At 48.0% G+C, this 23,659-nt stretch overlaps 1 protein-coding gene across 1 annotated transcript in view; it reads left to right on the forward strand.

The window, feature by feature from the left end:
- CACNA1G (calcium voltage-gated channel subunit alpha1 G) overlaps positions 1-23,659 on the forward strand; it is a 149,575-nt gene that overhangs the window by 81,237 nt on the left and 44,679 nt on the right. Inside the window, exons 12-21 of the mRNA XM_074922074.1 lie at positions 742-856; positions 1,588-1,743; positions 6,041-6,109; positions 8,904-8,997; positions 9,458-9,642; positions 9,793-10,239; positions 15,828-15,928; positions 17,113-17,236; positions 20,162-20,230; positions 21,097-21,281. Coding sequence (XP_074778175.1) covers positions 742-856; positions 1,588-1,743; positions 6,041-6,109; positions 8,904-8,997; positions 9,458-9,642; positions 9,793-10,239; positions 15,828-15,928; positions 17,113-17,236; positions 20,162-20,230; positions 21,097-21,281 — 1,545 coding nt within the window. The remainder of the gene's footprint in view (positions 1-741; positions 857-1,587; positions 1,744-6,040; positions 6,110-8,903; positions 8,998-9,457; positions 9,643-9,792; positions 10,240-15,827; positions 15,929-17,112; positions 17,237-20,161; positions 20,231-21,096; positions 21,282-23,659) is intronic.

The following is a 23,659-nucleotide window of genomic DNA, read 5'->3' on the forward strand; positions in this document are numbered from 1 at the left end:
GGCCTCTTCTGAGAAGTGGAAATGTTAGAAATAGGCTTAGCATAGCCCCAGATTTTTGGATTTTGGTCTAGATTTTGAGAAGAGGCTGTCTCCTTGTAACAGCCAGCTCTGGTATTCCAGCAATCCAGGCACTGGGAAGGCTGAAGGAAGCCAGTCTCCCAGTGAGACATTTCACTCCAAAACCACCATTTGCAGCTGTGGCGCTCAGTAGAGCTGTAAATAATTTCATTGTTCAGGTTACTGGCCGAGACCAGGGGAAAACAAATTATTCTTTTAATATCAATCTAAAATGAAAGGTATTCTGTTTTCTTGTCAAAATTGAAAAATCTGTTTGAGGTCCCCTGATATGTCTCATTCAGGCATTTCACAGAAACCCTTTTTGTCATCCTAATTCAATTTAAGCATATTTTGCTGAAAATGTGCCATTGCAAAACAGAAAGTCAAAACATTGTGTTTCAACATTTTCTAAACAAAATGTTTTGACTTAAAAAAAAAAACAAAGCAGAAGAAAAATAAGAGCAGGCATACTTTTTAGTTGAAACTTTTGACAGATTTGACCCAAATTCACACTTGGTTTGCATGATCTTGAGGCGTATTTTTCAGTGAAAGAGTGATTCATCTTTTAAAAAAAAAAATAAAATAATTGCCCAGGTGAAATCAGAGGACAGTCAGCCCTGCTGTTATCGTTACTGCTTTATAGTGTGGGCCTCTTGTTGAGCCCCTGCTTTCCCTCCTCTGCAGCATCCTGGGGATGCACCTCTTCGGGTGTAAGTTTGCTTCGGAGCGAGATGGCGACACGCTGCCTGACAGGAAGAACTTCGATTCCTTGCTCTGGGCCATCGTCACTGTTTTCCAGGTACAAAATGAAAAACGCCACAACTCCTGCTCGTTTTAGGACTTCAGGGACTGGGGTTGTTTTCCAAAGCATCTGACAGAGCTTAATGAAGCTCATTCCTGTGGAAGGGAGATGACCTAAAACCACAAGTGCAGGAACACGGGCGGTTTTCAGACTGTTTTACAGAATAAATCAGAAAGCTAATGATGAGGGGCTGCTGAGGTAGCAGGCTCTTGCATTTGCAAGGTGTGGGCTGGGTGGGTGAAAATAAGTGTAGAGGTTGGAGATGGAGAGGAGGAGATCAGGACCATTTGCAGTGATATCTTGACAAAGAACAGAATCCATTTTATGCCCATAATTGATACGTGCAGTTTTTTGTTCTAGCAGCTCTGAGCTGCGTAACTGCGGTATCTGTGAAAGACTTTTAGCTGTTCTGGTGACCAAAGGAAAGGTCTGACCCACGTGACGTTACACTCTGTTATGGCTGAACACGTCCCTTAGTGTGGGTGGGAGTTGGGGCAGTTTGGGCAGGGACCTTACCAGCAGCATGAGAGTCACGGTCACTTTGGTCCTGTCTCTTCTCTGGCTCAAAAAATGGCTTGGGTCAGATTTATCCTCCCATGGTTATGGTGGATACCCCAGAAGTGGGATGCTCATTTGGCCCATCCAGAGCACAGATACCCATCCCAGCTCAGGGAAAACAGCACACAATCCTCCAGTATTTCCATTTTCCTGATACCCTTCCTCTGCAGATTTTGACCCAGGAAGACTGGAACAAGGTCCTCTACAATGGCATGGCATCAACCTCCTCCTGGGCTGCTCTCTACTTCATTGCTCTCATGACGTTTGGGAATTACGTTCTCTTTAACCTGCTGGTGGCCATCCTGGTAGAGGGTTTCCAGACAGAGGTAATGTTCTCAGGCTTGTGCCTTTGATTACTTCTAAAGTTTCAGGGCCTCCAGATCCTGGAATTTGATTTCTGAGATGGACAGCAATATGTTTACAAGATTTATGAAGAAAGTGGCTGAAAAATTAAGGTTTCTTTCTTAATTATTATTTTCCCTTTCTTTTTCTTAGCCACAGTGTGATTTAATACAGCAAGCCCTCTAAACGAAGGGCTTAAATTAAAAGCATTGTTAGCATTAATGCAGGAGTGGGAATTCAGCGGTGAGTCAGGCACTGCGGATGGGATCGCTGCTACGACAGTGTCTTTGAAACAGTTCTCACTGTGTCTGTCAGCCAGATTAAAAGCCCCTCCTGAAAACTTACTCAGGCTGGTAAGAGATTAGTGACATGATTATCTTTTTTGATGGTATGCGTTCATGGAGCTCTTTCTGCACCCAGCCCTGCAATGCTCTGTACATTTTAAAGTACATGATTTCTGGTCTCTGCCATCTGTTTCCTCCGGCTGGGGACTCCCACAAGACATCCTGGATTGCTGGAGGCTTTCATGGAAGGGCAGGGGGGTACTTAGTTTTTGAACTAAAATTTTTTTTTTTTTATCTTACTGTCTTCCCAACTGTCCAACTCAGAGCAAGTGAGCATGTCATCTAGTCCCCAGCATGAGGGACCTGCAATGCCCACCTGCTCTTTGAAAAAATTGTCCGACTGTCTAAGGACATCAGTAAGGGGAGGGGACCTTTACATCCCACCCAGCAGTTGGAGAGGTAAATATAACATAAAACTGCTCACTGGGATCTGCTTGTACAGGCTATGCTTTTACACGCTATCTCTGATTTTTTTTTTTTTTTATAAGCGTTCTGGGATGACTAAATATTATTTAAGATTTGTTGCTTATGTATCATAATATCCTACCACCCTATGAACAGCTATGCACAGAACTGTTTTTATTTCTTGAGCACAGTTTAGAGTTAAATTGATGGAGTTGTACCAGGAGATAGCAAGAAGAAATATTTTTTTATTTTTTTTGTATCGTCTCTCTCTGTGTTGGTGCTTTTCTTTTTTACTTGTTGTAGTTGGTTTTGTCTGTAAACCTCCCCCTCCATTCAGCCAAAGGGAAGGTCACTGCCTGGTTCTCCCAAATAGCACAATGTTCCCTTGCCTGAGAAGAGGTAAAAAGCTCCTTGTCTGCTTGTGATGACGGCTTCGAAACCAAATCTTTGTTTAGTCTAGCAAATTTATTCTCTGAAGGTCGCCGAAGTGGGAGATCACCTGCTGCACCCGCTTCTTAGAGAAAAGGATGCAGCCTTTGAACGCAGAAGCCCCTTTTCCAACCCCTGGTCCTTGAGGGAGGCTGACACCTCTGGTCCTTGACTCAGTCCTTGGCTCAGCCCAGTTTTTCATGCTAGAGCATCCCTGTGCTCGCCCGCCGGCTTGCTCCTGCTCCCGCACACCAGCTGCGCCACGCGCCTGTTTCCCTGGGCAGCAATTTACCCCGCGCTCGCTTTGCGGCCAGCTGGCACCATGATGTAACTCCCTGCAAATTCATGCCCTGGCTTAGTACGCTGTGATTTTATTCCAGTAACCATGTCCTTGAGGGTACGTATTTCTTGGAGTCAGGGAAACCACCCACGGTGACCCCCCAAACCACCTGCGGTGACCCCCCAGATTTGCTTTCAGCTGGTTTTTGCCGCAGGGCTGCCCCATCGCCTTCCCCTGCTTCTCCTCTGCTGGGGCAGCACCAGGCTGGTCCAGGTCAGCTCTAGGATTTCTTTGTAAGCTGCAGATGTCCTTTAAGTGCGGTGTAAATCAGGGAGTAACTTCTGATTCAGGAAAGGACTGAGACAGCCTGAAGCCAGTGATGCTTGCACAGGTCTTGAGAGGCGAGTGCAGGGACCAGGATCCAGCACAGTCTCCAGAGATCAAGTCCCCTCTGGCCAACTCTGCCCAGCCATGGTGATTTCAATGAACTCACACCAGATTTCTGTAATTTGTGACCATGATTACAGTGCTATTTTATATCTCAGGCTTTGATGATGGCATTTAAACAATAATCTTCCTTCCATGTCATTGTTATTCTGAGTTCTCCACATTCTTCCAGTAAATTGCAACAGGATCAAGAGATCCCTTTGCTCAACCCAAGTTTCCTGCAGCAGATGGGGAGCAAATGTCTGCTGGAGGTCAGGAGCCAGGTCTAGCTTTGCTAGTTTTTGTCTATTCAGCTTTGCTGGCATGTAGTTTTGCAAAAGGTCTTGTTCTGGTTTTTGCTATCCAGCACACAAAGGATCCTCTCTTAAGCAGAATTAATAGAGAGATCATCTCTCGCTGTAAACAAACCCCAGCGTCTCCCTCCTGTGATTGCACTTGACCCTTCTTCTGAGTTTTTTTTTTTTCCATTCTCCTTCAGATTTCTGGGCTGAAACACAATCCTGGGGCTCCTGGCTTTATCTCCTTGGTCCTTGAGTGCCTTTCCTCAATCTGCAAGCACCTCGTTAATTTTAGTGCATGGCTTTGCAGCCCCAGTTGCTAGGCAGCAGATGTATATAAGCAGTTGAGAAACAAAAAGGACCTGTTCCAAACTTTAAATACGGAGCAATATATTTTGCAGGATTGAGTTTCTTTTTCTTCTTCCCCCCCCCCTTCGTTTTTACTTGGTAACCTGCTTCTCTTGCAAGAGGCACACACAGGACTTTCTGCAACATGGTTATTTTTGTCCGCGCATTCTCCGATTTAACTCGAGCCTGGTGTTAGTGCAGGGAAGGTGAGCAGGGGACTCTGTTTGATCGAGCTGCTGATTTGAAATTGCTGCCTGACCTCTTGGGTCCCTGCCCTGGGGACTTCTCTCTGAAGCAAGCAATGACTCCTCTTTGTCAGGCATAAAGCTCCCTTCTCAGGGGAGTTCCTAATAATATTACCTCCAAAGTCTATTCTTCCATTGGTAATCCTCCTGGTTTCATGTCCCCTTGTCCCCAGCTGTCCTCACTCATAGGTTTGTTCCTTCCCCTCCTTTGTGCCCCCCTCCCTCCCTAAAACCTCGGGTCCTCCAGCCCCTCCATCCTTTCCTCTGCAGGACATTACCTGCTCTGTGGATGTGGCATCCTTGGAGAAATATGAACTGTGACTTCTTCTGAGCTTCAACCAGAGGGCACAGTCCCTTCTCCTGCAGTAGGGATTTTGGATGGTGTTTTTCTTGCATCCCTTACCTTTTGCATTCATATCAGTTTCAGTGGGATTTTCCTTGTGAAGGGAAAATGCTTACATGTTTTCTCTTTCAATGGGTTCCCATGTTTCTCTCTGTTACAACCAAAGACTTTAAATTAAGTGTCCGTTACATCACTAGCAAGACACCGTTGTCCAGAGATCCGGATCGCAAAGCTGATCAGTTTTTCTTAAACTTTTTGTCCCAGCCTGGAGTGGGATGAGTTTTGCATCCCATGCAGCAACTGGAGGAAAGATCCATTGCCCTGGAGGCATGAAATTAAGGTGGTAGGACAAGCTGTGCCCTCCTGCCACGGTGTGTAACCTCCTACAGCCCTGTGGGCTGCCAAAATGTGCCAAGGAGCACTGGGAGAGCCACCCCTGAGGAGGGAGAAACACAACAAGGTGAAAAATGACGTGTGGTTTTTGAGTAGCTGGGGAAAGACTGACTTCTGGTGCTGTGAAGAGATGCTGGGGCCGCTCGTGTGGCAAAGCCCCTCAGGATGGGGCGGTGCCCCCCTGCCCGCAGACCCCTGCCACGTTTGGGCACCCCACTGATTTAAACGGGTGTCTCAGCTTGTGGGGATGAGGAGGGATCTGAACTCACAGCAGATTCAGGTGGTTTTTTCTTAAATTAGGTATTTCACCTGGCTGTAAGAGGACTGATATTGTGTTAATCAAACATTCATTAAAAGCCTCCATTACTGCTTAATGAAGGCATAATAAATAAAGATCCTATTATGCAGCTGCAAAAAAACCCACAAAATAATCATGTTTTCAATAATTAGCTGGTGTTTCATTAGCACAATTATTACTTAAGAGCTGAAGCAAGTTCTGTTTGAAACACTTAATTTAAAGGGAAGGCTGGTCCCTTTGAAGGGCTTAGCTCCATCTGAGATCTTCCACTCCTTCCCAGTGCCAGGTAGAGTGGGTGCCCCAGCCTGGCTCTCCATTGCGGCCGCACGCTGCCCTTCTCCCCTTCTCTCTCCTTCCCTTCCTTTTCTCGTCTGTTTTTTGATTCCCCATTCCGTCCTGCTGTTGAAAGTGTGAAAATTGAACCCCCCCTTCCCCTTCCTCCCCCCCTCCCTCCCCCCATTTCTCCTTCAGGAGATCTCCAAGCGAGAAGATGCGAGTGGGCAGTTAAGCTGTATTCAGCTGCCTGTCGACTCGTCGGGGGTACGTACACAGCACATCCTACCACCCGCCATGGTTGTCTCTCTTGTGGTGCCTGGTCACACACCATGGTGCTGTTCTCATTGTAGTAGCTGTCATTCTTTTGGGGTTTGTTTGGATGTTTTGGGGGTGATTTTGTTTTTTCTTTCCTTTTTGTCCTCATTGTTGAGTTAGCCTTGATTTTAAGTCCCTTCCTTCTCTGGGGGAACCAGGTAAATTAAGGTGGGTGCTTTGGGGCTGATCATGTGGCTCCAGCCTCAGCTCTCACCAACCCTTTTCTGGACGCCTACTCCGTGCAAGGCTCCCCCTGGGGCTGTCACTGCCCCTCCACAGCACGGTCACATCCTGGGGACCTCCCCAGGGATGTGGGTGGTGATGGTGGCTGCTGGGCATGCCTGCCAAGCGCTCCCTCCATCACACAGGTGGAGGAGGGTGCTCGAGAGTGAAGGGACCCGGAATCAAGCCTGTTTGTGGACACGTGTGTGGGAGAGCTCCGTGCTCAGCAGGACAGGGTAGGATGGTGGCAGCTGCGCTGTGGTGTGTCCCAGAAAGGCTGGCCAGGATGCTGGGATTGCTGGAGAGATGCTGCATTACAGCATGGGTCAGGATGTGAAATGGTCCCATTCAGGTTTGAGGAAGCTGTGGATCTCCAAAGTGCAGTACACCCCAAACCTTACTCTTCTGCCAACCTCATCTTTCTCTTTACCACTCCCTTCCCTTTCTGTCCTTTCTGAGAAATCTGGCTTTTTCCTCAGCACAAAAGCCCTTTCCCATCGTATCCCAGTGTGTCACTCCCCTTCGGTACAGGCTGCTTTAGCCATGGTACCACCTGGTCCATCTTGATGTACCCTCATGTCCCAAAAGGTTTTTAACTCCCTGTTCTCTCATAACCCCTTTTCTATCCAGAAAGGCAAACTGGGAGTGCAAGAACAGGTAACGGGCAGCAGCCCCAGCTGCGAGATGCTTGCCTGCACCGTACTGAGTCTGGCACGTGGTGTTTCGGAGGGGATGCTTTCTGCCCTCCAGATGTGGGGTTTGGTGCTTGGAAGGGGGGTGGGAAGTCCCAATGTAGCTCTGCTTTTCCATCTCGGCACACATCTCATTGTGCACCCTAAAACTTTCTTTTGGACTGTTAAAGAGCACTCCAATAATACAAATCACATAAAATTCTTCCCGTTATTTATTGCTTTTTAATAACCTGTTAGGGAGAATGAGTAATTCGTGGCAGGCCTACTGATGGGCTTAGCTGGGAGCCTGAAGCCAGCTGGAGCCCCTGTTCATACGGAGACGTGGTTTTGAATCCAGCAAAGTTCAGGCCAGCCTGACTTTACTGCTCCCCCTTGCAAGGTGCATTCCTGACCTTTCCAGTCGGCGTCCTGCAGGATGAGCTTCCCTGAATAGCACAGAAGTCCTGGATCCTCAGGAGGGGAAGTTTTGAGCCAACACTTCGCATCACACTCTTTTGTCTTAAAAACATGTGTCTGAGAGTGTCCAGTCTGCCCTGGAAAAAAACCCCTTAACAGTTTAGTGACCCCATGGGGCAGTATTAGGGCTCATTCCTCTGGGGTTTTGCCTAACAGAGAGGCGCGGGACACTGGACCTTGTGTCAGATGCCATCTTCTCCTCCAGTCCCAAGCTGGGGTCCCTCTGGGTTTTTACAACCAACAGGTACCCAAGCACCAAACCTCCACAGGGCTGGCCAGGGCTCCCGGGGGCACAGCTTAGCCTTGGTGGGGTTTTCTGGGGCTCCTGGTCTCTCCCAGCTGAAGTGAGGGTCTGCTTGGCTTCTCTCATCCCAGCATCCTCCTTCCCTTCCCATCTCCTCCCTCCCAGTGGACATTGTAACGGGGTTTGGTGCCCTTTGCCAGAGCAGTGGTTTCAGCTGTATATCCTCCTCTTTTGGATGGGTATTGTTCTGGAGAGCACCATTGCCCGTCGGGTGTATCCTGACTATACCACACCCTAAGCGCCTTTCTGCAGTGCCAATGGACAGAATCAGTGGGGCGCCCAGGGACGTCCCTAATCGGGTCCATTCTGCAAGACCAAGCGAGAGCCCAGGCACCACGCTACGAGCAATGGTAAACCTCTTCTCTCTCCTCTTGAGGACAGGCCCATGCCAAAGCGGGCAGCTCTCGTTCAAACTCCAGTGTTCGAAACGAAACAGTGGAATTTAAATCCCCCAAACGATACAGCATAAATCACCAAACTTCTAGTTCTGTTGTGTCTCTCAGCGGGGAGGGGAATGACCACCCACGGCAGTCGTTATCAGGTTCTGCCACCTGGATCCTCTCTGCGCTGATGAGGCATCTATTGACATGTGCCCACTAGTTGCGTTGGAAAGTCGGGGTCCCTTGTGCCCTTTCTGAGTCCTGGATTGCTGCATCAAAGCACTACTAGAAAGAGCCACACACAGGGGGTTTAAGCCATAGTGTATAAATTAAGAGCGATGAGTAGGGTCAATTTTTGTCCCAAAATTGCTCATCAGATATCTGTCCTTCCTGAATATTTGCCTAGTGTGCAATTCCAGCAGCAAAAATTAAGCAATAGGGTTTTTTTTTCTGATCCCTTTCTGGGACCACATTTGGAGCCAGAGGCAGTCTGTCTTCCTGGTAGGAGGTTAATTAGTCTGTGGTATAAATATGTGCATGCGTCATTTTGTGAAAGGTGATGTTGCATCGTGGTACAAAATTCAGTGGATCCATAGGTGTGGTGTTGGAGATGGGAATCCGTTTCAAAGGGGTGTCCGTGCACCATGGCCTGTCACCCCCCCTTGCTGAAGCCCTCTGTTTTGCTCCAGGGTGATGCTTCCAAGTCTGATTCCGAGGTGGATCTCTTTCACCGCAGCCTGGAAGAGGAGGGAGGACTTAAGAAGAACTTGTCAAATCCAGCCTGTGAGTAACAACCCTGGGAGGACAGACCCTTCTGCAGAAACCTTGGTTTTCTGTGAAAACAACATGTTCCAAAGGGAAGAGCCCTCCCAGAGAGAATGGCATAGTCCAAGTTGTGGCAGGCTTGACCAAGGCCAGCAGGTGTGTGGCAGGATCATGGGATGCAGACAGAGACAGACCAGATGGCATTCAGGCCATAATCTCCCTGCTGAGCCTGAGGTCTGGGCTTTTGGGGTCTCTGCAGGGGCACAGGTGGAGGAGCCGTGGGGAAAGAGGATGGAGGGAGCCCCGGCATGGGCAAGGAAGTTCCCAAAGTTGGAGCTGGCAGGTGTTGGTTGGAAAGTTGAGGGGCAGCAGATGATGGTCTGCATCTGCTCTCCTCTCTTGTTGGCACCTGATCCCGAGAGCAGGTTTAGATGTGCCCCTTGAGGTGTGACACCTAAAACCCACTTGTGTCTTCCAGTGATGGCCCTGAGTGACCACCCGGAGCTGAAGAAGAGCCTGACCCCACCACTGATCATACACACCGCTGCCACGCCGATGCCCATGCCCAAGAGCGCCATGTTTGGAGACGCAGCGCAGGGCTACGAGTCCCGCCGGGCCAGCGGCGTCTCCATGGACCCCACCGCCTACGAGCTCAAGTCCCCGGTACTCATGTCACCTCCTCCTGCGGAGGCTCAGCGCGTGTCTGTTGGGCTTGCGGGGCTGTCTGTCCATCCATCCTCCCCAGCTGGCGCAGCAGCAGCCCGGCATGGGGCGGGCGGCATGGAGCTGATGCTCTCTCTGTCTTTCCTTCAGCCCAGCGCCCGCAGCTCCCCGCACAGCCCCTGGCGTGCCAGCAGCAGCTGGAACAGCCGCCGCTCCAGCTGGAACAGCATCGGCCGGGCCCCCAGCCTCAAGCGTCGGGGCCAGAGTGGCGAGCGCAGGTCCCTCCTTTCCGGGGAGGGAAAGGAGAGCTCGGAGGAAGAGGAGAGCTCGGATGAGGAGCGCTCCAGCCGGGCCGGCAGCTTCAATGGCTCTTTGCCTCATCGCATGGAGTCACTGGAAACAAAAGGCTCCTTCGACCTCCAGGATACCCTGCAGGTGCCTTCCCTGTACCGGACCAGCAGCATGCACAGCAGCCGAACCTCCACCTCCGAGCACCAGGACTGCAATGGCAAGACCTCTCCGGGCCTGCTGCTGCACCAGCTCCACCTTGATGACCCTCGACAGGACTGCGATGACTGCGATGATGAAGGCAACATGGTAAGGAAATGCCAAGCGTTCATTTTGGGTTTTTTTCCCTTGTCAAAGTGATGGTCGTAACTGTCTCAGGAGTGCATGAATTGGGTGCAAAGCGATGGCCTATTGCAGGAACCAGGTCTCACCATCACCACCAGACCAGACTGAGAGTCACGCAGAAGAGCACCAGAAGGTCTCTGGGCTGTGGATGCCATCAGAAACGGGGTTGGCGTCATATTAAGTATTTCAGTGCAGTATCAGATGGCTCACGATGGAGAGATCAGGGCAGAACTCTCCAGGTTCCACCACAAGGTGCAGAGCAAAAACTACCTCTTGGAAATATATGCTTTTCTGGGTTTATTTTTCTTTATTTATTTAAAAAAACCAAGTCACTTTCCCTGCTCTCCAACTGTTATTCAGCTTTCTGCCCCCACACACAGCAGCAAATTTTTATTGACATCAACAGGCAACGAAAAGGCAGGGTGAGTCCTGTAGAGACAGTGGTAATTTCAAAAGCTTTGCATTAATTTCTGTATGAAGAGGCATTTAGGCCAATAAGCATCTCTCTTTCACAGGCCTGCAAAGTGCCATTTAGGAAATATTGACTAAAAGGTCTGTAAGCGCAGGGAAGGGACGAGGGTCCCTGGGTCTTTTTCCCTGTGGATGTTTGTATCTTAGGGAACAGGAGGAATTTGGCAGCTTTTCCAAGATTTTTTGCGTAGCAGGCAGAGAGGGGCTTGAGCTGGGCAGCAAGATGCCTACAGTCCTGGCTGTTATATGTGGGTCAGGATGTCCCAAGGACAGTTTTAGGGTGTTTCCTGCTCTTCCCAGGTTACCTCTTTGTTTACCTTGTTCTTGGGCTTAAAAATGTGATGGTCTAATGTGTCATCCCCAGGGGGTAACTATGTCTGTTGGTGAAGCGGATGGGTTTTGGGTAGAGCCACGTGATGGTAACCGGGGCAGTACTGAGAACAGGAAAGCTGCAGCTTGTGGACGTGATTTTACTGACTTTGTTGAATGAAAATGGAACTTGGAGCATGTGGAGGGATGTGAAAGGCAGCGGTGACTCCATAGAAGGAACAGGAGGAGAGTTAGTACTGGCAGAATGGAGTCACTCAGCTGTGAATCGCCTTTAAAAAAAGCCATTATCCCATTACATCTCCAGCATGGATCCTCAGCCTGGGATTTTTACTGATTGTCTTAACCTGGTTTTTAACCTCCATAAAATAAATTGAATTTTTAAGAAAAGGAGCAGTAATTATTTTTGGAAAAAGCACTATTAGAAGTGATCAAGAGACCATGGTCTGTATTGCTAGCTAGAGAATTTTTTTTTCATGCTCCAACATCTGCTGCTTTTTCCAGCTCGCCTGATCCAAACATCCCGCAGGTCCCTTCCTTTCCCCCTGCCAGATCAGAAGCCAGCAGCCCCCTTGCACTGAACATCATGTGATGGGACATGTCCTTCCTCTCCTGTCCCACCCGGCCCTGCAGCCCCAGCCAGTGCTGACGATAGGCTGTTGGATAAGATGCACTTTTAAAATCTTTATAATGGCAGCCGCTTCTAGTGTAAACCAAATGTCATCTTCTGTGTGCCGAGGTCTGGTCATGTTGGGTTAGACCAAAGGTCCCTCAGTCCTTTCCCACCGAGTGCTCAGAAGCAAATGCCTAGGAAAAGAATAGGGTAAATAAATTGTGCCCTAGCCCCTGGTATAGCCACAACTGGGACATCCACAGCTGGCTGGTGCCTTTCCCCATGCTCTGAAATATGTCTTCACAGCAAATCGCTAAACCAGATGGATCAGAAAATATTGCTTAGATTAGCGAAATGAGCCCCCAGGTTGCGGAGCTTCCCTTTGTGCTTCCCTCCTGACGTTTGGGGTGATGCTTTGCCCCTAAATTAGCCTTGACAAAGTCAGGAAAAAAGTAATTATTTTTTAAATGGAAAAAATAAAATTCAAAACTCCCCCACCAACAAAAGAAGAAAAGAACTCAACTGTTATTCAGATCAAAGTAATCCTAAATATGCCCTTCTGCAACAAAGCTTCACATCTTTCCTTGCTGGCTGGTTTTGATTGCCTCTGCGCAGAAATAAAAGGAAGTGGAAAGGCTTCGTTTGGATCTCCCAGGCTCCCATTATATTAGTGCCGCTCCGCTGCCTTCAATGAGTTTATTCTGAATTTACACCCCTCTGAGGGGCCAGAATCAGGCCCCTGATAGCTCTTCTCCCCAGAAATATAAAATCAGGGGGCTGAAATGTGTGCTTCATTGCATGAATGCAGACAAGGAGAAACTTCATGGAGAGAGCGATCTGCTGCCTGGTTGGGTTCACATGGCTGTGACTGAGATCAGGGATCTGCTGCGAGGTCTTTGATGTTCATATCTGCTGGATTTGGGATGCTTTTGGGTGCTTTACTACCCAAATTGCTGAGTTTTCAGGGCAGAAATACTGAATCTGCAACCAAATGTGTCCCTCTTCCCCAAAACCTCACTGCACGTTGCAATTGCAGCTCCTTTCTGTGTTGCCTATTGCACTTTTTTCTGTTGTGTGAAGTCCAGCTGCTCCCCAAACCCTCTCAGCCTGCCCCTGCTGCATATTTAAAATTAAATAATCAAGTCCTGAGTGCCTCCATGCAGCTTCCAGCTTGCCTGGAGGTCTGTTGCCGCTTGTAGAGCATTTTTCAGCAGTTCCCCCCCATTGTTATGATAAATCTTTTATAAATCTAAGCCTTTCCCTTACTCCAAGGAGTGCATCAGTCATCTTTTAATGCCAACTGCCTTTCATCCTGCCCTCAGAAGTGTATTAATATCTGAAAGTTCTAAAAAAGAAAAAAAAAAAAAAAAAGGCAGCTATTTATCAGCAGCTCTCCTTGCTGTGGGATCAGAGGGCCCTGTTAGCACGCTGCTGGGTGAAAGCAGCACCGCTGCCTGTTAGCAGGCAGCATCACACCATGTCCTGGCCCCTGCCTGCGTGCTGGCGGGGGGAGTTCGGGTGGTCTTACCCGGGGAGATTTTGTCTAAGTCACTGGCAACTGAATTAAAGACCGGTTTTCTTCTTCCCCTGCATCTTTATTCATCCTGTCCAGGTGTGTTTTATGAACAAATAGATATGATTTAAACCACGTAATTGATATATCGCTTTGAACATAATGCAGGCTTAAGCAGCAATCAGCCTGATTGTAAGTAGCTGATACGTGTCTGGACCTCGTGGAGAAAGCATTTGATGGGACTTAGGCTGGAAATGCTCGAGTTTTATTTCACAAATATCTTACATTTGGCTCAAATTAACTGAACCGCACTGTTCCACTGGTGGAAATCTGGAGTAATTCCTTTGACTTTAGATTTCTGCAGAGGTACTTGGCCCTGTACAGAGCAGCCCGGCTACAGCCCCAGATGAGCCAGCCCCAGCCAAGCCCTGGTGCTTGCCCTTACTCTAACACGCTGAATAGAGAGACATGATGGAAGATCACTTTTTGCCTTTGTTATCTGATCTAGCCCATGAACTGCAAGCTGCAACAATTAGCCAAACCCCAAAATATCTTTGGCATTAAAATTGGACAAAAGGAATATAAAGAAGCATTCTGTGCTGCTGACGCATTACCATTCACTACAAATCCCCATGATAAATACCAGAACTGCTTTGAATAAAAGATACTTCTGGAAACCTTCCAGCTCGCAAAATGAACTGGACCAAGTCACAGCTATTACTCCATGTCCAGAGGCTGGGGTAGCAACCCCTGTTCTCGCCACAACTTTGAGCAGACACCTGATTTTTATCCGTTTATTTACCTTTGTTAAATCTATGGATAATTAAACTAACTAGGCTGCTTGAAGGGATAACACAACCCCGAGGATGCATGCTCTATTAAATACAGTTTAGAGAGAAGGGAGCAGTCCTGACTTCTTGCCTGGAGTTGGAAAAGAGATGTGAAAACAGCCAAGACGTGGCCAAAACTTACTGGTGTGCTGTGACGTGGTCTGTGTTTACATAGAAGGGGAGGGAAGAATGGACAGCTGACAGAGAGGGGTAGAAAGGTATAGCTTTTTTGTTGTTCAAACTTTTCTTGTTATTTTCACAAGGTGGTTTTCATTTTTTGAAGGGTTCAGATTGTCACTGAGTGCTTTCATTAAAACGGACACTACACTAGCTATTACCCATCGCTAATGAGACCCCTGGCTGAGTGTGTATAGGAACAGAAAGTGCTTCCTCCATTCCACTCAATTACCCTAACAAATCCCATTTTTACAGTCCAGAGTACCTCCAATTGCTAACAGTTTGGCTCTGAACGAATCTCCCCTCCCTGTTTCCAGGACAAAATAAATAAAAGTGCCTTAGCCCTGGGGTCCGGGCACTCCTGGGGTATGAGCAGCTATTCCTGTGCTGTGCTTCACAGCTCCTTTTCTGAACATCTGCAGAAGAAAGCTTCAAAGGGCCCATGTGGCCACATTCCCACGTGTCTGCACATCTAAGCCCAGGTGCTAGCGGGAAATAAGGGTAAGGAAAGAGCAAGGATTCATTTTTATTTATCTGTCAATGCAAAGCATTGTGATGGCATTGCACACACTGGTCTGTGGATTTACCTTCTGGTGCTTTTACTTGGAAGACCTGGGGAAGCCCCGTCGTGGTGGGTGAGATGTTTGCCTGTCTTCTGCTGGTTGTCTGTGCACAAGGTGCTGGCACTGAGATGTCAGTTGGATTAAAGATCCTGACCTCCCCTCGCAGACCTATGGACAAGAAGGTGACAAATCTAGAGGCTGTTACAGCTGGGATGAGGCTCCCCTTCAGCATCTGATTTTTCATGTCTTCAGTTGTCCCGCTGGCTAAGGTTTTTACAACCTGCCCTCCTGACCTTAAATGACCTTGCAGACAGTCTAAAACAGAAGTATGCGTGGCTGAGGATGTGCTGTGGCTTCAAGCAGGAGTTAATTTATGGGAGTTGGATGGCCTGTGTTCATGCAGAAGCTCAGGCTGGCCACGATATTCCCTTCTGGCTTTATAATCTCCCGTCTAATCTGTTCATGCTGAATGAGAGGTAGATGTTTGCCATTGCATTCCTGGACCAAAACTTGAGTCCCAAATGATTTCTACAGCTTTCCATGGACATAGGGCTTGGCCCAGCAAGTGTCAGGAATCCCTCCCTCTGCTCCCTTTATAACCTCTGACATAAGCATTCTATATTTTAAAAAATCCAACCAATAAAACCAGCACAAAAATATCCAAAAATGCTTAGAAGATTCAGGCAAGCATCTGATGAGTATCAGGAGGGACTGAGCTGATTGGAGAGGGTTATCAGTCCTCTGGGCAGGGGTTTTATTTCTCATGTTTGTCCTCTTGGCTAACCCTGTGCCAGATGCAGTTACCATGTGGAGGAGGAAGTTAGACCAAACCCTGTGAGCTCACAGCCCTTGCCTAGCTGGCAGAGCTCCTTCCCTTGCCCAGCGGGGTCTTTTCTGGGGGAGATAATTTTATTGCAGCTTTACTGAGCATTTGATGATACGTGTTCAGTGAAAAATTGCATCCAGTGCTTCACTTGGAAGTTTTGGGGGTTTATTTTTTTAACAGTTCTCTCTGTGTTTTCCTTCTGGTATGTTTCTGTTGTATATTTTCCTCTTAGAGCAAAAGGGACCGCATGAAGGCGTGGGTACGGGCACGTCTCCCCAACTGCTGCAAACAGAGAGACTCCTGGTCCATCTACATCTTTGCCCCTCACTCAAGGTAAGGCAGCTGTGCTTGAGCAGTGGTGGCGTGCCGGGCACGAGCACGCTCGTGGTGATGGCTCAGTCTGCCCATCTGTCCCAGATGGGTCTCTGTGTCAGTCCACAAAACTCCCAGTCCTGGCATCAGCACCACATCGAGGTCACACATCAAAAAGCCACTGGCTGCAGAGAGCCACGCTCCGGGAGGGCTTGGCCCTGCCATAGGAGCATCCAGTAGAGACCATAGCCCAGAGCATGACAGCAGCTTTATCAAGTTCGTTGCTTGCTTCATCAGTGATGTCCGTGCTCTGCAAGTTTTTCACTCACTAGAGCATGGAGAGTTTGAAGCAAGGGGGAGAGGTGCTGCATTGATCAGAGAAATCTGAATTTGTCCTCGGCTGTACACTTACAGCAAAGGACACTCCTAGACATTCTAAACCTGCCTCTCAGCCTGGACTTTTCTGTCCTCCCCCTTCCCTTCCCCTCTCTCCCAACAACCCCCAAAAAGCACCCTCTCATCTCCTGCAGGTCCCCAGCTCTGCCCTTCCCAAAGCCCAGCCATGCTGGGGCCATCTGGGCTCCATGCTCTCCTACATGTTCCTCTGGACATGCACCCACGCTCAGCAAGGGTTTCCTGTCTTTGAGCTGGTGGGCCCTGGACAGCATTCGAGTTCATTCATACAAAGATTAGAGAGATTTTCAGAAACAGACTTTGGGAAATGTAATACAGTATTATAAATCCTGGGTCAGTGTACAGCCATCTGTCACAATAAATAGCTTCTGTCCCTTTGTTCTGTGCGCACTCAACCCTTACGGGCTTGCTGGGTATATTTCTTCCTTCACTTAAGCTAAACCTGAGCGCTACAGACAATGCAGGAGAGCAGATCCAAACCTGGCCGTGTGTCCAAGTTGTGGAAGCAGCTGCTCCATTTCAAGTGACCCAAAGGCCCCTGTGAACCTTACCAGGGCTTCGAATTTGTGGCCTAATTCTGTAGCTCGGATCCTTTTCTATTCATACCCCACTCTGCCCACAGCCTGTGGCTCTGCCAGGGAGGGGATTGGGAGATTGTAGCTCATCTGCTTTGCAAACAGAGCGCTTGATTCCCCTGCCATGCGTCGAGCTGCTGCGTTTCTCCTCAGCCAGTCAAGCATTAATAGTTAGTCTGTGTGTCCTCTTTTTTTTCTTTTTGTCTTTCTTGGCAGATTCCGTATGATGTGCAATAAAATCATCACACACAAGATGTTTGATCATATCGTCTTGGTGATCATTTTCCTGAACTGCATTACCATTGCCATGGAACGACCCAAAATCGAGCCTCACAGTGCTGTGAGTTTCTGAGGTTAACATTTTCCTGTGCTCCTTGTGGAGCCAACACCTGTGGCTTGGACCCCACTGCTGTGCACTTGGTCTCACTTTCTTTCTCTTTTTTTAAATGGGAAGCTGCCAACACCCCCTGCATATCTTTTGAACTAGGAACAGCAACTCTCCTGGTCCCTACCCAGTGTCCCTTCAAAGTACAAGAGCAGAGCTCATGACCTGCAATATATTGAGTATCCCATTTCTGCAAGTATGGATCAAGGTTTTAACACATGACATAAGCATGACATCTGTCTTGGTTTTCTTCCCTGATAAACCTTCAAACACTTTTCCTCTCTCAACACAATGTGCGTTTCTTCCATCTGTTCTCTATGGGCACGTATGTGTGGTGCGAAGGGAATGGGAGAAACTGTTCATTTCATACTCTTCTCTCCCCTTTGTGCATCAGCTTTGTTGTGACACAAGAAAAACTGAATTGATACATGCACAGTAATGCCATTTCCCCAAACCATTTTATTTTAATAGACTATGTAAGGATTTCTTAAGCCAGACCCTCACACCACCACCATCTATCAATGAGAGGGGCAGAATCATCCTATTGCTCTTATTTTAGCATAGATTGTGGCTGAGAGATACACCGGGCTCTTGCTGATGTATTGAAAAAGACTGCTCATATTGCAATCGTATAGAATGCTGTTTTGTTGATGTAGGCGTGTCAGGCTGTTCATTTTTGTGGATCTTCAATGTAAGACCTTAAAACTGGAGTCTTGGCTGCTCTCTGCCTATTTTTAGCTTTCCCTAGTAGTCCTCCTTACTGTAACAGTTTGCCCAGCAGTCCCTCACCTAAATCCATTCTTTTTCTTTTGGTTTTCATGCAGTCATAGTGCACCAACTCACAGCTGCAAGAAGAGAGCAGGACTCTGTGCCAGCCAATCTAACAGGAGGAAATCACCCTTCTGTTCACCAAATGGGGCACCCTGAGAATGTCCCTTGAAATCCCAAATGCTTCTTTGGAGCCCCTTGCTGTGTCCTCTGAGAGTCTGTGTTCACCAACGCTAGCTCCAGAAGGGACTGTAGTTACACAGAGATGGAGGGAATGGGGTGACATACACGAGTCAGAGGAGTCCACAGCAAAGAGCTGTAGCATGAAAAATGAGTAGAGAGGAGGAGGATGAGCTGTGGTGTGCCCAGGCATTGGAAGACTACAGAGAGGAAAGGAGACAGGGACTGCTGTGAGGTTCATCAGCATCAGGTTATAATGAAGGAACCCAAATGGGTCATCCAGGGCTGGAGCTGAGCTGGACCCAAGTCTGGGAGCAGCAAAGAGGAGAAGGAGGATGCTGAGTGGTGGGGCAGGGAGCAGGGATTCAGGAGTGCACAGGCCCTGCCTGTGCTGATGGAGCTCTCATCTGGAAATCGAGTTAGTTTAGCTTGAGTTGTTTAAAATAATTGTATTTTGCTTCCCCGAGCTGTGGATTTTCTTGCTGCTTCAAGTGAGATCTCTTTCCCTGTCCCAGTTTCAGCTGGCTTATCAGAACAGGGGATGCTGTTGCTAGCCAACACGTGCTCCCCATCACAGAGTGTGCGACATGGGCCGGGGAGATTATCCTTCAAAATAGCCACACGGTTGCCAGAGAAGAATGTAATATCCTCAGTCTTTCCTCTGTGCTATTGCTGTTTTATCTCCAGCTCCACAAGCGGGTCCCTACCCTCTTTCTCCTGCGTACTGCCTGGCCCTCTACAGCAGTCTTTTGTGTGGCAGTCAGCTAACGGCTGGAGATGTTTCCTATCACAGCTCAGGCAATCACAGTGCGGGTCTAGGACCTAATTAATTATGGACCCAGTATGGAAACAAGCTACTCTGTGGTTCCTGAGTCACTTTCAGTAAATCATGATCTGGCAAGCGAGAGAGTTGCCAAGGTGTTTTGTCTTGTTTAAATTGCATCTCATTTTGAGCGAGAGATCTGCATCTCTTACAGGACTGCTCTGTAGGGAGAGGCAGAAATAAATCCAAAATTGTTATTAGCAGAACTGGGGCTGGTTCAATTGTATGCGCACATGCATACATGCATACGCATCATCTTTCCTCCAGCCTCCGCCTTCTGCTGTCCATTTCTCAGTACAAGCAATCAGAGATTGTTCAGGGATTAGGGAAAAGTGTAATTTATTTAATGATCATCATTAAAAAGAAAGGTTTCTGCTAACTACAGATAGGGAACCAGCCCATGGTCTCATCTGTAATCACCAGTGGCTACAGCAGAGCAGTGGAAGTGAGGACTGCATGGTCTGGTGGATAGCACAAGGGACGGGGAGATGAGACTAGTGGCTTCATGCCCAGGTCTAGCTTGTGGCTTTGGGCCAGTGAATCAATCTTTTGGGGAGCAGGTCTGAGCTGTCGCAAACCCCCAGAGCTTCACTGGCTTTGGTGGAGCTGTGAGAGGTCATGCCAGCTGCGCTTCAGCGTCCCATGGGTCCTGCTTGCCTGGCGGCACAGCCACGCTAATATTGACTATTGAAGTTAGGAGAATTGGGAACTCGGTGATATTTGCACTGTGTGATGACGCCTGCAGGTGAGGGGCAGGTAGAGATTTGTCAAGCATGCTGTAAGGGGGGGAGATCTCCCTGCTTCTGCTGGGGGGCGGGGATTTGGGGGCAGGTGGGGACATTTGGGGGCAAACGGGGGCTTTGGGGCAGGTGCCGGCGGCTGCCCCTGTCCATGGTGCTGACACGCATCCGGGCACTGGCAGTGCTGAACCGTGCAGAGTGTTATTGTCTAAATATTTGGATTTTTTCCCGCTTTGCGAGCAAACAGTCCAAGACTTGTTTCAGCATAGAAGCTGGACAACAGTTAGCAACCACCCAAATATGCAGAGGGAGCTGTACAGCTGTGGAAAGCAGGCTATAAAATATTGTCTTTTATTTTCTTTTTCGTAGGAACGGATTTTCCTAACACTCTCCAATTACATCTTTACAGTTATCTTCCTGACTGAGATGACAGTTAAGGTAAATGTAGCAGCAGGATAAGTGCGCCTGTGTTATATTTGTGATATTTTATTATGGTGGACTCTCAAAACCCCTAGGTCTACCAGCTGTATATTTTCCTCTTCTGAATCATATTCAAATACCTACCATATGCCTTATTCTGAGCACGTTTTTACATCAGAACAATTTCACTGAAGTTGCTCTTGATTTACACCATTATATGAGCAATGGGATGCTTCAGTTCAGCAATCCTTCCCTATTCAGCAAAGCTCCTGAGTACATGCTTAACTTCAACCATGCATGTAAGTCCCATTGTCTTCAACAACCAATTGTCCTCAACAACCTAAGCAGCTATGTGCTTTCCTGAGGAGGGAGAGACTTAAGCACGTTGAAACACTTTGCTGGATTTGAGGCAGGAGGTTCAGAAACCCATTGCTGTAAATCTCTCTTGTGTAATTCATAATCATCTCACAGAACAATTGCTCTTTCTTTGGAAAGATTCTCTAGTTTCTTTATTTGCAAAGCTTGTAAATGATTGCTTTGGGTCAGCCACTCTGAACCTTTACTCCTGTAGTCTGCAGGAATAAAATGTGATCAAACTTTTTATGCCAGAACTAAACATGTTAGGAACCGTTTAGTGCGGCTATGTTTAGCTGCATTAAAAATACATCAGCTGTAAGGGATGATCTGGGATGTTTCTTCAGAGGTATTTTTACAATCCTTGCAATATAACACTTTGCTGATTTGTCTAATTAGGCTTCTATACTGGGAAGCAAATGGACTCGCAGACTTGTGTCTGTAAATAATGCATTCTCAGCAGGTTGCTAACTGGAAGAAACATATTGGATGCCATAGTTATAATTTGTTGCAACTTGGTGTCCGGGCAGGTGGTGGCACTAGGCTTGTGTTTTGGGGAGAAAGCCTACTTGAAAAGCAGCTGGAACGTGCTGGATGGGGTGCTGGTTCTCATCTCCGTCATTGACATCCTGGTCTCGATGGTGTCGGACAGCGGCACGAAAATCCTGGGGATGCTGCGGGTTTTGAGACTGCTGAGGACACTGCGGCCCTTAAGGTAAGTGGAGGATGAGGAAGAGGATGAGTGTAGGGTGTGTGTGCCAAAGAGGGAGCTGAGCCTCTCCTGCAGCATTTGTGCAAGGGAAGGGGCAGGCGAGACAAGGGCACAGCGTCTGTTGCCAGCGTTGTGCCCAGCCTCCTGCTGCTCCCCAGACAATGAGCGTCCGCAGGTCCTGCAGAGCCGCAAGGAGCTCTGGGCGCTTGCTGTGCTTTGGGACCAGCCCCAAGTGCAGTAGTAAACTGATCAATGCCTCTTTTGCTCATTAAAACACACATCCCCTGCTATTTGTGTTCTCATTTGCTCTGTGTAAAGTGCAGCTTAACAGCTTCTTCTCCCTCTTTCCTTCAGGCAGTCAATGGCTTTCATAACAAAGAAGGAAATTAGTAGCAGGTGGCAGATCATTTTTAAGGAAGCAGAGACTAAACTGTTGCTTAACCTAGAATGCAAAGAAGCTTTTTTTCCCTCAGTTCCCCATTAATTTTACAGAGACATTTATTTTGAAAATTGCCTAGACAAGATGAAAGCAATTGTCCTGCTATCTTGTTCCCCCATCTCTGGCAGCAGGCAGTATCCCATGCTCTAGGGGCAGGCACCCACTGACAAGAACCTGCCCAAGGACCAGCCTCTTCCAAACAGGCATCTGTTTTGTCCTGTACCTCAAGGCATGAAGGTTTTTCTCCATGCTAAATGCAGTCCCTCTTTAATACTATTGTTGCTGCTCTTGTTATGCAGCAGCTAATAAACCTTCCTGCTCAAAGCATCTTTGTGTGCCTGTCATATCTTACTGCTGCTTCCTTCATAAAAGGTTTGCTTTGCAGTCAGAACATTCAGGACAGAAGAAACAGGATCCTGCTTCTAACAGAAGATGTTGTTTTACTACCCCTGTTTGAATTAAAGTCTAAATAACAATGGCTGTGCCTATACATATATCTTTCAAATATTCTTAACAGCTATGAAAGACATTCTGTTAAATTGGACTATGTATGTTGTGCCTGGTGAGTTTTATGACATGAGCTGCCTTTAATCTGGACAGATAACGCTATTGGTGTGGTTCAGCTCCCTGATCACGTGACTAGACTGTCTTCCTGTGTGACTCCAGACTTTTTTCTGTTCGTGTGTCCTCTGGCATCCCCGTGTCAACTGTAGTTTCTGAGGGTAGTTTCTGCCAGATTACTGGTTTGGTAGATCTGCTGTGCTCTTCTGGTTTTGCTGATTTTTGACCTGTGTTAAGATAAACTACAGAATAATCTGGATAGCTCTGGTTAAAAGAAGGATCAATTTCCCATCTCTGAACTGTGGAATGAAAGTTCATGAAAGTTCTTTTGAGGTGGTGCAGTTGAATTGGATGTAGAGGAAGAGGCTTGGGTTGTGCTGAGCCCTGCTAGAGTCACCTGTCTGACCTAGTAAAAGTCCTGTATGCTTCTTTGTAGATCTGTAGGTCTGCCTGGCCAGGACTTGGGTCTTTGTTTACTAGAGCCTTTCTCTGCAGTTACCTATGTGCATGAGTAGTCTGCAGTTATGGGGAATAATCCACTGAGTAACTGCAGGCTGGAGGAAGACCTGCCATCTGGAGCAGGATTAGGCTCTTCCATTGCTATTCCACTCCTGTTGGCATTTGATATGTTTTCTCAAGAGAGTGTGTGAATGTTTTCAGCCAACATGCTGCTTTCTACTACAAAGGAAATGTAAAAAGACAGCAACAAGCCCATTCCCTAAATATGTTCACAATCAGTTCTATTCCCCTGTAATTAGATTTGTAGGAAATGAAAAAGCAGCCATCAAACTGGGGGCTTTTCAGTAAGTCATAAATCTCCACATGTGTAAGCACATCTGCCTCTGCGATGCACATCTGGGCTGCCCTGAGCACGCCGCTGCCCGCAGCTGCCCGCTCTGCCTTTGCCGCGGGCTGCACCGCATGGCTCAGGGATCACATCGTCCCTGCCTGGGACGTTCAGCCGAGCAACGTGGGATGACAGCTGGGATAGGCGACCTGAGGTCTTTGCACGCTGTGGCTCCAGTCCCCGTGTCGGGGTGAAGTGCCCCATGGAGACCAAGCCAATGCCCTTCCTTTCAAGGGAGGTGTGATGCAGAGAACAAAGCAAGTGCTTCATCCCCACCACAGAGGAGCTAACCCAGCTCCTTCTGTCCTCCCTCTCTGTGGGTCCTCGGGGACAGGGCTGCAGAGAGGACACCCTCCGTGAGAAGCCCAGCCATGGCTGCGAATGTCACACTCAACTCCAAAGCAGGGACAGCCTTCATCATCTCTGCATTGGCTTTCCTGGTTGATGGTCTGAAGGGGTTCTTGCAAGAGACCTCCCTCATTCTGTCTCTTATTTTCTCCTGTGAAAACAAGCCTGTTGCTTTACACAGCACAC

This window comes from Athene noctua, chromosome 18 (genome assembly GCF_965140245.1).
Source record: "Athene noctua chromosome 18, bAthNoc1.hap1.1, whole genome shotgun sequence".
Taxonomy (NCBI): Eukaryota; Metazoa; Chordata; class Aves; order Strigiformes; family Strigidae; genus Athene; species Athene noctua.